At 40.5% G+C, this 15,498-nt stretch overlaps 1 protein-coding gene across 6 annotated transcripts in view; it reads right to left on the reverse strand.

The window, feature by feature from the left end:
• The window catches only part of LOC135166849 (neurogenic protein mastermind), a 73,517-nt gene that overhangs the window by 28,340 nt on the left and 29,679 nt on the right, over positions 1-15,498 (reverse strand). For 2 of the 6 annotated variants that reach the window (XM_064129550.1, XM_064129542.1), the window contains exon 1: positions 6,967-8,830. The exons of 3 other annotated variants lie outside the window; for them this stretch is intronic. In XM_064129550.1, the coding sequence (XP_063985620.1) occupies positions 6,967-6,972 (6 nt within the window). In that variant the 5' untranslated portion in view covers positions 6,973-8,830. Of the gene's footprint in view, positions 1-118; positions 872-6,966; positions 8,831-15,498 lie in introns of those variants that run through there. One more of the 6 variants, XM_064129533.1, reaches the window with a different exon arrangement.

Genomic DNA, 15,498 nt, shown 5'->3' on the forward strand with positions numbered 1-15,498 from the left:
CAATACGGAGTGTAAAAAATCTCTAGTTGAACTTTCATACTTTCATCCTTTGGCTTTTTATACTCTCTTACAATGTTTAATTGACACAGTAATATTTAATTCCAACGATGATAATTACCATTGGAAACGGAATTGTCGTTGTAACTGTCGCTTGCATGTGTCGATTGTTGGTAATAAAGAGAAGGAAGGGATTTACGCAATATTAGACGGGCAAAAGTGTATTTACATCGCGTCGATCTGGTTCGTGTCATGTACATGGTTTTGCGCTTTGGATTTTGCGCATGTATTTACTCCTGGTTATATACAACGCGGCTTTTCAGTTACCAGTGCATATACCTTCGTGCATATTATACTACTGAGACGTCTCCAGGGGGGTTAATGATATGCGTCTGATCCGTTGAGGCTATTTCTACCACAGTTGAATTGAGAATCAATTTTAAAATACAATTTCTACTTCACCTAAATAGAATTAATCACAGTAATGATTTTCTATTCCCGTTCATAGATCTAGAATTTTTATAGCAATCGTTGTGTCCCACTGTTTATGCACCGGGTACAAAGTTTATTCGGTGCTGCAGTCCCTTTGGAATACCAATTTATCATAATTATAATAACAAATCCAACATGAAGTCATTCTACAATCACGTGCTATCGATTATTTCTTTTTTAAATTTTACAATGCATTCGATCGTTTTCGTTATAGATTTTCCCATGGGTTCTAAGTCTAATCCGTGAATAATTTGACAATTGCAGTTCCATGAAAATATCGTCATATCTCTCGTTCATTGTCGTAACGCGTGTGGCACTCATGCTTGTAAGAAAAGAGAGAAGAAAACAAAATCGTTATGCAATCTCGTTTCACGCGGTCGTCGTTGTTACTCGACAAATTGCATATTTATAACCAGTTCAACCATGCGGCGACATTTTTTTATCGTTGTTTTTTTTTTAAATACTGCCTACAGTTGCTTCTCGATGGATTTCAAGGATATGTGTAATACTCTTTCAAGATTTTTAGAGCGCGATGACTTTGGATACCTCAATGGCAGCCGCACGTGGAGTTTTTTTTTGTTCGAAAGATGATTAAAAATGAAGCATCAGCGAGTTAAATGCAGATAATAAACTGGAGTCTTGGTTTGCTGCAGATAGCGAAATGATAATTGATCAGTTTTAAACGTACCAAATCCGACCAACTATTAAAATTTATGAAAAGAAACGATTGAATCGGCAAATCATGTGACAATACCATGGAGCTTACCCTTGAACTTCCGCACCCGGAAAGTTTTCAGAGAATTGCTTCTTGCAAGGTGGTTATTTACAATAGAAATCCCGGTGCCTCAAAACCGTTCAACAATACAAAGTCAGTGCTCATTTACATGGAAATAATGTACATACATCTGTCGATGGTAAAGCAAGATTGAGACTGTGATTTCCATTCGAAGGAGATCAGAGGACTCGGAGAGATTGCTTTGCTGAACATCCCGTGGCTTATGTATTCCAGGAGATTATACATCCAGTGGCGCAGCGAGGAGTGTGGAAGAGAGTAAAATCGAATGGCTGTTGATATTGGAATGAGAGGGGGAATTTAACCGAGGCCAGCCTTCATGCAAAATATTTCAGCACCTTGGCACGACTCCCATCGGCCGTCGAATTGACTATTGAACAAACAAGTCTGACTGTATGTGGGCCCCCGTACAAACTCCCGCGAAATGTTTTCCAGGACTGTTTGATTCAGCCAGGGAATAATCTCTGCTTATTTCATCAAAACCTACGTACAGTGAAAAATACCACTCGAGTGCCTCTGAATTTCATTCTAGAATATATTCTAACTCATTCAAGAGCAATGACAAGACAATGTGCTAATGTCCAGGAGTGTCACAATAAAGTTTCTGATAGTCATATGATATTTTCTCATAAACAAACGTTAATTTTTCAGGTTTATCTGTAAAAAGCGTATGATTATTTTGACTCAACTTTTTGGTAGGGAAATTATCTACCCAATACCACTTGACCTCAAAGATTAATCGCCTATTTCCGGCAATGTTTCGTGCATATAAATGAACTCGTCACATTTTTGTCGCTCATGGGCGAGAGAGTAAGAGAAAACCGAAATTTTTCAACCGAATTCGTCCACTTGGTTAATGAATATCTCCCTAAATAATCGATAGTAGCGGTTAAACTGTTGATGTTACCTTTTTTTATCGTAAAAATGGAATATCACATGAAATTCGTAGAATGAATGATTCATTGTGAAAAATTTAATCAATTTTTGCCAAAATTTAAAGAGTAATTTTTTTAAAGCCCAAGAAGAAATAGACTCGGAGACTCTGATATAAAATCTTATCTCTGAATCAAGCCCGACACTGAAAGAGAAACGGGTAAGAAAAAAAAATGATTCGCTAACGACTGAAAGGAATAAGACCAGCCTGACTCATGGAGAAGAGTAAAATACCCAGATGGATGGATTTCAAACGTGCGTAATTGTTTCGAGAGGTTTCCGAAGGCCAATGAGAAGTACACAGGGGCTTATGCAAGTCGGTGACGAAGGGTTAAGAGTTGGCGGGGGTGTGGGTACTAGTGAAGTCGAGTTGGGGTGGGAAATACAGGCACAGGCCTCGACTTCCGTGACACCGTGGAGAGTGCCGGCAAAGTATCGATTGCCAGGGCACAGGGGGTTGGAGAGGTAGCGGGAGGGCCTCCAAGAGAGTCAGTGAGTTCCAAGCGTCCTCTGTCGTTCCCGACTTGCTTTCTCCTGCTTGCATATCCATTTCCCTTATATTACCCGTTGAGAGAGTGTATACACCCTAGTCGTCGACAGTGAGAAGGGGTGAAATTCTCGAGGACAGGCAACAGAAAAGCTTTTGCAATGAGTATGAAGCACCATCGGGAGTGTCTTGCCTAGCACAAGCCTACATTATGTCCCTTCTTCTGGCATATAATGTGTATAACAGCCCCTTTCCTTTCACCACCACCTGAACTGGTTACCATCAACGGAAACTTTTCACTGAGACCGAGAACTTCTCGGCAAGTTGTCTTTGACTTCTATATTCAGAATCCCCCCCCTCCACCGGCTGGCACTCAGAATATATAGGCTTTAACCCTCATACCCAACCTCATGAAAGCTCACTAGGCGCTTCTGTTCCCCCTCCCTGTCTGCACCCTCACCCTCAACCCCTCCCCACTCCTCCTCCTTCAAGCGTCCCCGACGCCGACGGAACAAACTTGACGCGCGCGCCTTTCTAACATTACGCGGCGCCCGACTTGCCGAATCGATTTCACAGAGGCATCCCGACACATAATCTTAGCCGATGGGTTCATATCATTTTACGATCGATAAAACTCATCACGGGTAATCATCGGTGTTGGGAATTTTACATGGATGGGTGGAGAAATCCGTTGAAATGTTGCTCGTTATTGATAGGTAATGTTTTACTTGGAGGCAAAGTCTATTTTTTAAGAGGGAAATAAGGAGAGAAAAATTATTTAAAAATTACGGGTCTGTTCCGTCATCTGCCAATCAAAACAATATTCAGTAAAAATTAAGGAACAGTTACGCATTTTTTTCACTGAATGTTTCGTACTTTTTCTGGAACGTTCTGGACTTTTTACTGAAGATTCACGGAAAAAGTGCGTAACTGTTCCGTAACTTATTCCATAAATTATTAAAGAATTTTTCTCTCGGTGAATGGATACATCGGAGTTTCATAGTTTTGCCGAAATTTTCCAGCAAATTAGTGAATTAAACTATAGAGCTGGAAAATTAACCATGCAATTTCAAGTTAAACTTGGTGGATTTTGTAATTATTACAGAATACATGAGGGTCTCCGATATTTTGTGATTTGAAAATCTATTAAACGCTGGAGCACTCGTGTGATATTTGTTTTTCAATGTCTAATCAACGCGCGGTAGTTCTGACGTTTATACATTAAAAAATCCTGTTTATTACACTTTTTAAATTTGAGAGAAAGCGTAATTTTTGGTCCATGTAAGTAGAGCATTTCCGATCTTTCAATTTTTAATCGATGCAAAATGCATGCAATGCTTCTAATGTTTATAAATGAAAAATTAGTTTTTTGATGGCGAAATAAAAAAAAATTGTGTAAGTTCCGGATTGAGGGGACTTAGTATCTCGTTAAGTTGTCGACGCAACTCTCCGAGTTGGGAGGAGCAGCGGAATATTAGTGAATATTTTGTTAGTGGTTTCCATGTTTTCTTTAAAGTCGGCAGAAAAAAATTGGCCGTGTTCCTTAAGCTGTTGAAAAACATCATTTCATGAACATTCAAGGACTAATTTTCAGAGGAATGATTATCAATATTTTCAATTAATTAATTAATCGAAAATTTACTGCCAAATAGTTTCAATTGCAAGAAATGTTGTAATAAAAATTCAACAATAATTGCTCCCCAAAATGGATTTAATTCGTAGAAATCGAAAAGAATATATTCTTATTTTCTCAAATGATTAAAAATCTAATTCGATTAGCTCCTGATTATTCACCTTATGATTACAATTCCAAATAAAAAGTCGAAATTTCATCTTCCCACTGCATGTTTCCCCTGAATTCTTAAAATGCAATCAACCGAAATATCAATGAACTGATAAATCGTGAAAAAAAAATCCTAAAATTACAAAAAAATCAATAAAATGTCTCATCCCACGCCGCCCAAATTCTCACCACTCCCCAATTTCCCCGACTAGGCCTGAAAAATATATGAATAAAAATTCAGCAAGCGTAAAACTCGAGTTCCATTGAACTCAATAAAAACCATTTCACCCCTCCGCTGTAATAATATCTCGGACAATTTGAAATATCCCAAGTAGTACAACGGCTACGGCTTCCCTAACTACTTGATCGATATTGCATTACCTTCGGTAACCAGTCATACGTTTACTGTTTACGAGAGCTTATAAAATATTTCCACCGTCAGTTGAAAAAAAAAAAAAAAACAAATCCCCCAATGTACGTATCAGTGCGATAAGACACAGTGTCTCGCAACAAAGACACAAGGCGGAATAACCGGCTGACGGAGACGATGTGACTCTTTGAAAAACGAAAATGACGGAGAGAGTAGAACAAACGTAGGACGATGAGTAACGACACATGAGTACGTTGAGCCACCGATGGCCCTTCCAGATTCGTTGCCTTCTCTCGCTATTCCATATACACGTTAACTAATACAAGCGCGCGCAGATGTACATATAGTGTACCGACACACATACACAAATAGATATACCACGTTCAACCCTCCGGCCTTTCTATCGATCCGTGGCGAGAGGTTTTACACGCCCTCCCCAAGCTCGCCACCTCGACGATGGAAATCCTCACGAAGAAAGAGGGAGATGTGGCTCGCGCTGAGTTCTCGTGCGAATCCTTCTCCCCTTTTCTTCCACGCGCCACAGGAGAGAGAAAAAAAAAAAAGAAAGTAAGATCCAAGGAGGAAAAACAAGTGGAGAAAAGAAGGGCAGAAGAAGTGAGAACCACCAAAAAGTATATCATCTCTCACTGGTGCAGAAGCAAAACAAACAGATCTTGATATCTGATCCTTTGAAATGTTTTCATGGGAGAATATACCATCGGGTATGCGATGGTGCTGGACAATATCAATGTACAACTTTGCAAATGGTCCTTATTTCACGAGTCCACCTCCACCGAGCGATTCCCGTCACGCGGGCTAAATATACCTAGTGCTCGACGTTGGTACAATCAGCCACAAAAGCTAATTGGCAAATAACGTTGGAGAGGGGATAAGGGAAGTGAGTGAATTTTTTAAGGAAATTTCCAGGAGCTTTGCAAGGTTTTCGCCCGATAGTTTTCTACGGATCGTACATATTTTCTCACTCGTACGATTAGAAAATTCGCCTTCGGCTTTTTTTCTAACCGTCACACCGTCAGAAAATGTTTACTGCACTTGTTGCATAGCATATTATTGTCCTAACAGGCCTAGACCATGAACAGGTGCCTTACTTCCTGTCGTGTGCGAAACAAATCCCTCTACGCACATCAAACCATTTTGAAAATGCGCTTTCCAAGCGCCTGTCACCAAAAAGAGGTTCTGAACCAGTGGTCAGTGTCTAGCGCTCCCTACACGCGAGTCCATCCAGACCTTGAAGAACTCTTGTTCACCGAAAAATCAGACCTTATCCTCCTCCATCACGATGTCTAACAAGTAAAATATTGCCCCCAAGTGATAAAAACATTTCATGAAAACTCATAATCCCGTGTCTGACTTGACTCAACTATCCCTACTTCAATTGAATAGTCAACTCAACTTGACATTTCTCTCTGATATCCCCCGGCCACGAATCGATTCTCCACTCAATCTAGTCCTACTGAGATCAAATATCGCTCTCGGATCAAATCTAGAAATTATTTCCCCAGGTGATTCCTGTTACAATTACCACTCTTCCCTCCCTCTGCCCGTCAAAATCACCGCTCAACTCCGCCAGAGAGGAACAAACTTGGTACATAGTGATTAGTGCAACGGAATCCACCGGGTCTTGGAGGCAAAAGGCTGCTAGTGGCCTCCAGCCCACAAACGAGAGTACAGTACAGCTCTGGTTATCGTTGGTGGCCAGTTAGAATTCCGTTAGACGAACGTCGCTGATCCATTGTCGTGCGGGACTTGTGTGCATCGCACTCAATCCAAAAGCAATGCAGTGAATCCCCCCCCCCCTCCCCCCTTCCCATCCTACCACTATCCGCCACCCATAACCCCCTCACCCATTCCCACTGGAGTTGATGGTATATGTTTTATAGGGACTGCGCGTCACTGGCCTGGCAACGCGTTTTACCCGACAACAACTATAGATATTAAGTAAAGTAAACGGGCCGCACGTCGACAACCGACCACCCGGTACATTCTCGGCACCACTACCCAATCATCAATTGCCTATCCCCACGCGAGATTCAAGTAACATCGGAATATTACACGTTATACTGAGTAAACCGCGCCAATTATAAACGTACCATCATTCCAATTGGATAAGTTGTACAGAAATATGCTTCAGGAGATGAATCTCGCTGTTTCACTTTTTGGGCCCATCGATGATAATCTTCAGAAGTTGGTGGAACGTTATATTTTGTACAGTAATAAATTTTTATTTTTAATTTTTATCAATTCAACTTCCTCACTCACTGTCGCACTCCACTGATATACATAAAGTATTTCTGTTTTTTATTTATATTTATTTAACTTCTTTAAAGAACAGTCATTGGAATTCAAGAGACGTGTTTTTGTTCCTCGATTCGTTTTCCCCTCCCTCGGTATTATTCACTTTTTGTCGTCTGGATTGAGACTTTATACACTGGGGGCCTTATTGTATGTTGATTATGCCCGGCCGAAGGATTTTTTATTTTTTTTATTTTACCAGAAAATGGAACACGCGCGCGACATGGGACACTACGAGAGCGCGGGGAGTTAACCCGTACGCCCGAGGAGCCCGTCACGCACTCTCCACCGACCTTTGACCCCTTTACAATATTTTTTTTTTTTGCTCCTCGAACTTTTGCAAATAAAAAAAATCTCCCCAGACTCGGTGAAATTTTTTTCTCTTTTATTTTCAAGGTTTTTTTCCGCCGTTCTCGTTTATTCACAGGACTCTTGCTTTGATGAACGGGGTTGATAGCACTAGGGTTAACGTGTTGGATGGCGCCTCGTGTGGACACGGAGGATCGCCAATCGGCTGATAGTCCACTCGAGCATCGGTGAACAGTGTGTTGTCAACTGGTGCGTTTGACATTCCACTCGAGCGCGCAGTATCACACGATTCCCCGGCAACGCGTCAATATTTTCACATGCCAACTTGACTCTACGAGTGTTTCATTCAAATTCTCCACACACTTACAGGTGCACAACTATTATCCACCACAGGAAAACAAAAAAAACCAATGCCCGATTCGCACATAAACCGTCAATTTAACGTTGCGTTTGCAGTGTCAATAGTTTAAAAATTCCACAAATGAGCATTTTTTTTTCACTTCGAAAACAATTGGAAAATATGTCCAAGTAACACGCGACAAACTAACCCGTCAATTTTCCTCTCGTAAATCGTCAACAGGTGGTTCAAGCGTCGTTCGTCCCTCCAAGTGCTTATATTCTTGTACACAGTGGCCACCATATCACACAACTTGTACGTACATAATCACATAAATATTTAGCGTGATAACGTTACACGTCACTCTGAGGTATAATTAATAATGTCAATAATCATTAACTATTGTTTCATGATAATGCACGTTATATGCAACACGCTTTTAAATCCCAAAAGTCCTTGTTCCCTTTAACACGTGTCGATTCTCTCCGGGTAACCAACACGACTATTTCTGTCACTGTAGTAAATATCTCACTTGGCTTGTTGTCTCGATCATACTTGGTATCTAACTGCCTGAGATGAATAATATACGTGTGGATTTAATCCCACCCTCCCACCCAACAGCAGCAGCTCTCTCTCTCTCTCAATCGCTCTCTTCACTTTTTGGTCCTCAATTTGCTGGACTGTTTACATCTTCATGTTTCAACTATCGCGGGCCCCTCCAAGCGATATTTACTCTCGTTACTCAAACTAAATTGTACGATGATCAGATAATTGTATCAATCATTGATCGAACTAATCAGTTTCTCTCGTCAGTGCTGATGTATTATTTGTTGAATGACACTGAGGGACAGCAGGGCAAGTGGTATGATACGACAGAAATGGAGGACAAACAGTGTGTGAGGAAGCAAGCTCGTCCAGTCGAAGCCCACGAGCGATTGACTCCTGCGCGTCCCGACTCACGGTCGTGGCACGCGTGAGGGAAGAACAAGAAAAGGGGGTGGGGGGCGGGAGGAGGGGAGCGGGAGGGAGGGAGAAGGCAACGGCAGAGGTGTGCGAGGGTGGTGGCGGAGGAGGAGGAGGAGGAGGGGGAGGGCAAGAGACTACGTCGTTCCACGGGGGGGTAAGGAGATGGCAGTGAGGAGGGAGCTCAGGCCCACGCGAGAGGGATAGGAGGATGGCGCGTGCCACTACACGCTAGCAGGTGGAGTGCGCGTGCCCAGGCACCTCACTCAAGAACCACCGATGTGCCGATGCTGATGCCACACACGTATGATGATACACACACAACTGTGTGAGAGAGAAAGAGAGATAGAGAGAAAAAAAAAAGGCACTTCACAAGGAAAACTCTTGGCAACTCTGGCTGTTCAATTTTATCATGAAACTCTCCGCAACCCCCTCCGATCTGTTTTTGCTCTTTTCGCTTCTTCGTGAGATTCTCTCCTCTCAATTCTTTTAATTTTGTCCAGTTATTTGGGAATTAGAGAGTTGATTTTTACATAGGGTGAGTGAATGTCTGAGGGGCCTGGATACGTCAATTATTTGAATCTGATTTTTATTTTAATGGATATTTCTTGTCTCCCCTCCGCGATATTCAATTTACGGGTAATATGAATAAACACTTTAATCTTGAAAATTCGTATGAACGAGCGATAATCGTTGCATTCACCAATGTTTACGCTTCGGTGTATAAGTTATTCTCGTAAAGCTGATAAGAGTTGCCAACGGAAGACTCGATAACGCAGTATGTCTCGTTGATTCCTCAAATAATCTCGTATCTCAACTTCTTTTTACCAGACTTTTTTTTGCCACCCTCTTCGAGGAAAAAACGTTCTGATTGTTTTTTTTTTCCTTAGCATTTGTGTGTATGGCAGTGATTGATAGTCCTACTGGTTTTATCAAATTGAGTCCAATGCATGAAGACACGTCAGATATGACAATTCACCGATGTCATTTTTCGATTTAAATGTCGTTGTGACATTTGCATCTGGATACAGTGCTGTCGATGTATTTTCACTGTCTCCGACGAGTAGATTTTGTGATTTATCGGAAGCAGACAGTGTGCATATACTTTTTTTTTTAAACAAAAAACCTTTTGTTTTCTCAGTCGAAGGCAACTCTGCCGGTGTCGACCTTGGTTGTCTCAATACATCGTAAAAATATATTCAAACGTGAGACGACTTTTCTTTCCTCTTATTATAAAAAAAAAATTTGTCATTGAGTAGCACAAGCGAAGCTCGTGTAGAATAATCAATTTTTAACGTCTCTTTGACTACGAAAATTTCATTATTTCTTCATTCGCGTATATACTACGACAGTTGTGTACGTGCGAGCGCGAACGGTTATCAGCTGTCACGCGGCGCACGTGCTCGTTGGTATAAAGAGCCATGGGAATACGTAGAGAGACATAGACCCCCTTCCCTCCGTTTACGACGATCCTGACGCCTCGAGGAGTCGTAAGCCACTGACTCTTTTCATGCTTTAGTCTCGGTGATACTCGCGTCGACTCGTCTCACATCGGCATCACTCGACTCAACTCGCATTCACTACTCACCGTCTACTCGGCATTACAACAAACACCAAAAGCCCGCTGTATCCACTGCGCATACATGTGCATTTTTTTTTCTGTATAATACGGCCGAGTCCACCAGCGAGACAGAGTCACTACTTTTTTTTCAATTTTTTTATTCCCGTTGCGCTTGGGCATAAAACCAAAACCACACGATTTTCTTTTTCGTCGGGCTCCCGGAGACAACGATTTTGCTCGAATTCACTTCACATTGTTGAAAATCTTCAACTGAAATTGCCAGTAGTTTTTTAGGTGTGATCTGTATCAAATTGTAGAGGAGCCTCAATAGGCTTTAATCGTATTCAATACCAGTGTCCTAAATATAACTAGCCAAGGGCCCACGAAATGTAATTTTTTCTGATAGCGCGTCTCACCTATGCCGTGGGATTTCTACTGAAGGCGCAGTGAAAAAGGCCAACGTGTTATAATTCCAGCGGTAGGAGAACGTTATATTTCGGATGAGCTTACTCATCGATCTGGATAACACCCCGGTGGTAGTAATCGGTCGGAGAAAACCCAGTCGACCCTGAGGCGGTGATTTTTTGTTTGTCCGAAATTTTTGAGCTTCAGTCTGTGAAGATAACAGAGCAAAGTGTGGAATCACTTGGTTCTACTCGTGCGGATTAAAATGCTTGTTTCGTGATACGTTGATAGACAATCACATCTTTTGAGAAAGAACTTTACAGTTTATGATTTTGTAATCGATTTGGGTTCGGTTGAAGTCGTAGTCTTTCAGTCAGTCTTCGATGACTCACTATTATAAAAAATTGAAATATTTTTTCTTTTAGGAGAAACCCTCATGAAACTCCATGATTTTGTTGAAATTCAGGTGGGATCAAATCTCTTGAAATTCAAATAAATATTTGTTAATTACGAAACTTTATGAACGATATTTTCATTCAAATTTCAGACATATAGTCATAAAAAAAATCTTTAATTGATTCTCTTTTGAAGTCACTAATTCCAGTTCAGCCACTAAATGCAAAAGCCAAAAATATCGATAGAGAAATTTTTGAATTGTAAACCTCCGATTTTTTGGTTAATCTTTAACCGCAATTATTTAATAATTTTTTTCGATTTTTGAGTTGATTTATTTTCTCATGTGAACGCACACCACCATTTTCAAAATGCAACATTTCCGAATGTATGGGATGTTACGCAATGGCGCCAACACTATTCGAAAATTGAACCGCCTCGCTTTAACGTCATTTACGTTTATAATTTTTTATCAATCACAAGTCATCGAAACTCAATAACGTGGAGTCCGCGTTATAATATGAAACACCAGGACTCCAACGTACAATATTGAAAGCTTTCAGGTATAATTTTCAATATCGAAAACTGTGATTATATTATAGCTTCATAAAAATTTTATTTCGCGGTAGAAAATTGAAAATTCTATGGAAAAGTAAAATTATAAATTGCAGTTCAATTGCCGGAAATCCGAAAAACATCCAAATTGAATTCAACCGGATCCACGTTAACATTCCTGATCAACAGTGTCTAAAAAACAAATGTTTTTTTCTTACAATGAAACTCTTCTTATCGTTAAACTGGAAAATCCCAGTGACGAAATTCTCCGATATGAAATCCCCACCGACTATTTTCTCCAGTATTGACCATTTATCCAACAGAACGTCTCACTGTTCTCATAATCTCGTCAATTTCAATACGAAATAAAAAAAAAACCATTATGTTGTACATACACAGTACGAGTAGCAACGTCACGTTGGACGTGCGTACTCAAAGCTCCGCCAACGCTCATTGCGTCATCGTCGGGTTGTTTCACGGTACGCCCCGTATTCGTGGCTACTCGGAACACCCGAGTGCCACTGACGACGCATCAACTCTGGATTAGCTTGTACCAAACAAGTAAAACCACGATCAGTGTTTCTCAACCACCAGGATATACCTCATTACATTATCAGTTTATTAATATCACGGATCACTAAATTCTCCCCTTCCCTCCTACCACGTGAATAATTGGATTATTCATTCAGCGATTGTGAATTACAACAGTATACCGTCTATCGAAAAACTCCTGCGCCACTCCGTCCGGCCATACCCTGACTTTACTACTGCTAGTCCATTACCACTGACCGACGAGTGCGGCAAATAATACTTTCTCAATTTAAAATGAAGCGCACTTCACCAAATCATTATAACCGATAACTTTCAACAAAACCCATACAAACATCCTCATTCCATATAAAAAAAAGAAATTCCCCCGGAGTAAACTTTAACTCCAATAATTATCCAGCTGACTCGAATAATGATGTAACGATCAATTGAACATCCCAACTAATCCGTCATCATGCTAAAAGTCGAACACCACCTACGCCACTGACTATTGTCTCAACCCGACAAACACGAGGACGTTGCACTATTCTCCCCACCCCACCGCAAACATGATGAAACTACCTCTAAAAGAGAAAAATAAAATGACATGAATACAATGGTCATCACCGGCATTCCACGAATTCAACTGAATTTCGAACAAGAGAAATCGTCGACGAGTGCAAGGCCACACACTCACAGACTCATACCTAATTATCTCCCCCCCCTCCCCATTTACTCTCCTATTTCTCAATTTATTCCGATTCACTCTCTCGTTATTAATTAAAGACTTCAGTGGACAAAAGTGCCCACCCCTTCCCCTCGCCATTAATCCCCTAACGATTCAATTAGTTATTTGTATAGGATAATTCTGAAATGAACGCTCTGTTCTGTACACAAATTTTCAAAAGAGATCGTTGAACGTGCGTTTGACACAATTCACCCCCGGGAATATGGGGCCAATGGGGGCAAGTTATGGTGACTTGGGGGGTTTGTAGGGGTGGAAAAGGAAGGGAGTAGTTGTCATGTATAAGCGTGTCTACAGTATACCGATATGCTATTTACAATTAGGGTTAGAGTTTGGTTATATACCCAACACCTCACTCAGACCAACAACCCCACCTCCGGTTGAAGCCAGAGTAGCCGCGTCTGCGCCGGATTGACGCGACATATTTTCACCACCCCTTGTACCCCTCCATCCACCCCCGCATCCCCTTCTCTGTCATCCAGCGTCCCTCTTTCACCCTTCAGTATGCATTACGTTGATACAATAGAAAATCCATCCCCTCATCCATAGCCTGGATCAAAGCGGTGTATCACTTGAATACTGTTTATTCGTTGAATCGATCATTTGTGGTAATACAAACGATTCTAATAACATCGTGAGTGTCCTACATTTTCACTAATATCACCCACATGGCAATCACACCGTTAAATTGGAGAAAGAGGGACTGGTAAATGAAACTCGGAGCTATGGCCGTGAGTTTAAGTTTTATCCCGAGAGTAACGTTACTTGGTAAATGTTTGGAAAGGTGGTGTGGGGGATGGGGGAGGGGGGGCGGCGGGCAGGGGTGATGGAGGGGGACGAGGGAGAGAGAGAGAGAGAGAGAGAGAGAGTTGGAGAGGAGTGTTGAGAGCCACTGAGACGCGCCGCATTCCCCTTGTGCAGTCAGTGGCGTAGTCAGTGTTTACTCTCAGCAACACACACTGTGTGTATGTGCGCTGTGATCGGCAGCGCAAAGGCCACCACCTGGCTTCAAGTATGAATTTAATTCGCCAATATTATCATTTTTTTTTTCCTCCGCTCCAGAGGTTTGTTGGAGTTGAGCAGAACGAGTGTTTATGTAATGAATTTTGATGCACTGATTCAATTTTTTATACATTTTACGGTCAGGGACGAGGGACAAGACATGTACCGTATTTGAATCAATTAGGAGGATGAATAAATGGCATTTTTGAAAATTTTATTGGATGATTGGTGTTTGGTAGAAATTGTTATTAGGAAAAATTTCAGGAGCCCAGTTTTTAAGCTCAATAAGAGTTGAAAATATTTAATTGATAATTCCTGTGAATTGTCTGACATTTTTTCATTGAAATTCCATTCAATTTCGTTATTAAGTGATGAATTAAACAATAGTTTGTTGAATTTCATCAATTACTTGGTGAAATTGAATACGAAGTTGGTGATTCATCTTTTCAGCAAGAAATATTGCGGAAATATTGTGGCGATTGAAAAATACTTTTTTTTATGTCGGCGGTGTCCATGTTCTAAATAGATAATCTTTATAATATTCTCCACCTATTAAAAAAATTGTACTTAGTTGTACTACACAGTTTACGAGATAATAAATAATGAAATGCGGGCTTCAAGAACGCGAAGCATAGGTTAAACAGAGATTTATGACTACCCTGAAACTCGATTTTTTCATTTGATATGAGAAAATGGCTCTTACGATGTCCTTAAAAAATTAATTCGTGGGAGATCGATAAATTCTCAGCTCGGTGTATTTTTTGCAAAATTTCAAAGTCTAAAGTTTCGCTTGTGTGGGTCTAGAAAAGGGAATTTCGTGAAATCTGTTCTTGTCTGATTCTAACAGTGATTGTTGCCTTAACAATAACAAGCGAGAATAGACAACTAGGTAACTTGTGAGAATTAAATAAATTAAGTCATTTATGTTTTTTTTCGGAATTAATATGGAACTAACTTCGGGGTAGTATTGTCTTGGGATTATCTTGAGGGAGAGAAAATAATGAAATTTCAGATGTCACTGAAAATTCAATGAAATTCTAAATGTTTAAACAGCCTTGAAATGAGAACTCCTCAACCTATTTAAATGTCTAATGAAATCATGAATATTCAGCGGTGAGCAGCGATGATTTTTCTATTAATTGAGGATCTGAGAATGTAATTATTGCAATGTTCCTAATCTTAATAACTTTTAGACAATGACTGAACTATGCCTTCATCGTCCTCATTGATTTTTTTGTCAACTTTGCGAACCTTCAACGACGAAAATACCCGAAATTTCAGTGCATGAAAACAACCAGTGAAAATCTTCAAAAATATTCAGACAAACATTTTCAACCCTACCGATCTCCATAGACCTTAAGAATCACATGTCATAGATGATAATTTACAGAATACAAACATTGAATTCAATTCAGAAAACGAAAAAGTCAATGAAATTCGAAAATCTAAAGCAACACCACAACGAGAGTTGCTCAACTCATTTAAATTTCTTCGATCTTTATTAATTATCCGGGACTAATTACTTCGAAATT

The sequence above is a fragment of the Diachasmimorpha longicaudata genome, chromosome 1 (genome assembly GCF_034640455.1).
Source record: "Diachasmimorpha longicaudata isolate KC_UGA_2023 chromosome 1, iyDiaLong2, whole genome shotgun sequence".
NCBI lineage: Eukaryota > Metazoa > Arthropoda > Insecta > Hymenoptera > Braconidae > Diachasmimorpha > Diachasmimorpha longicaudata.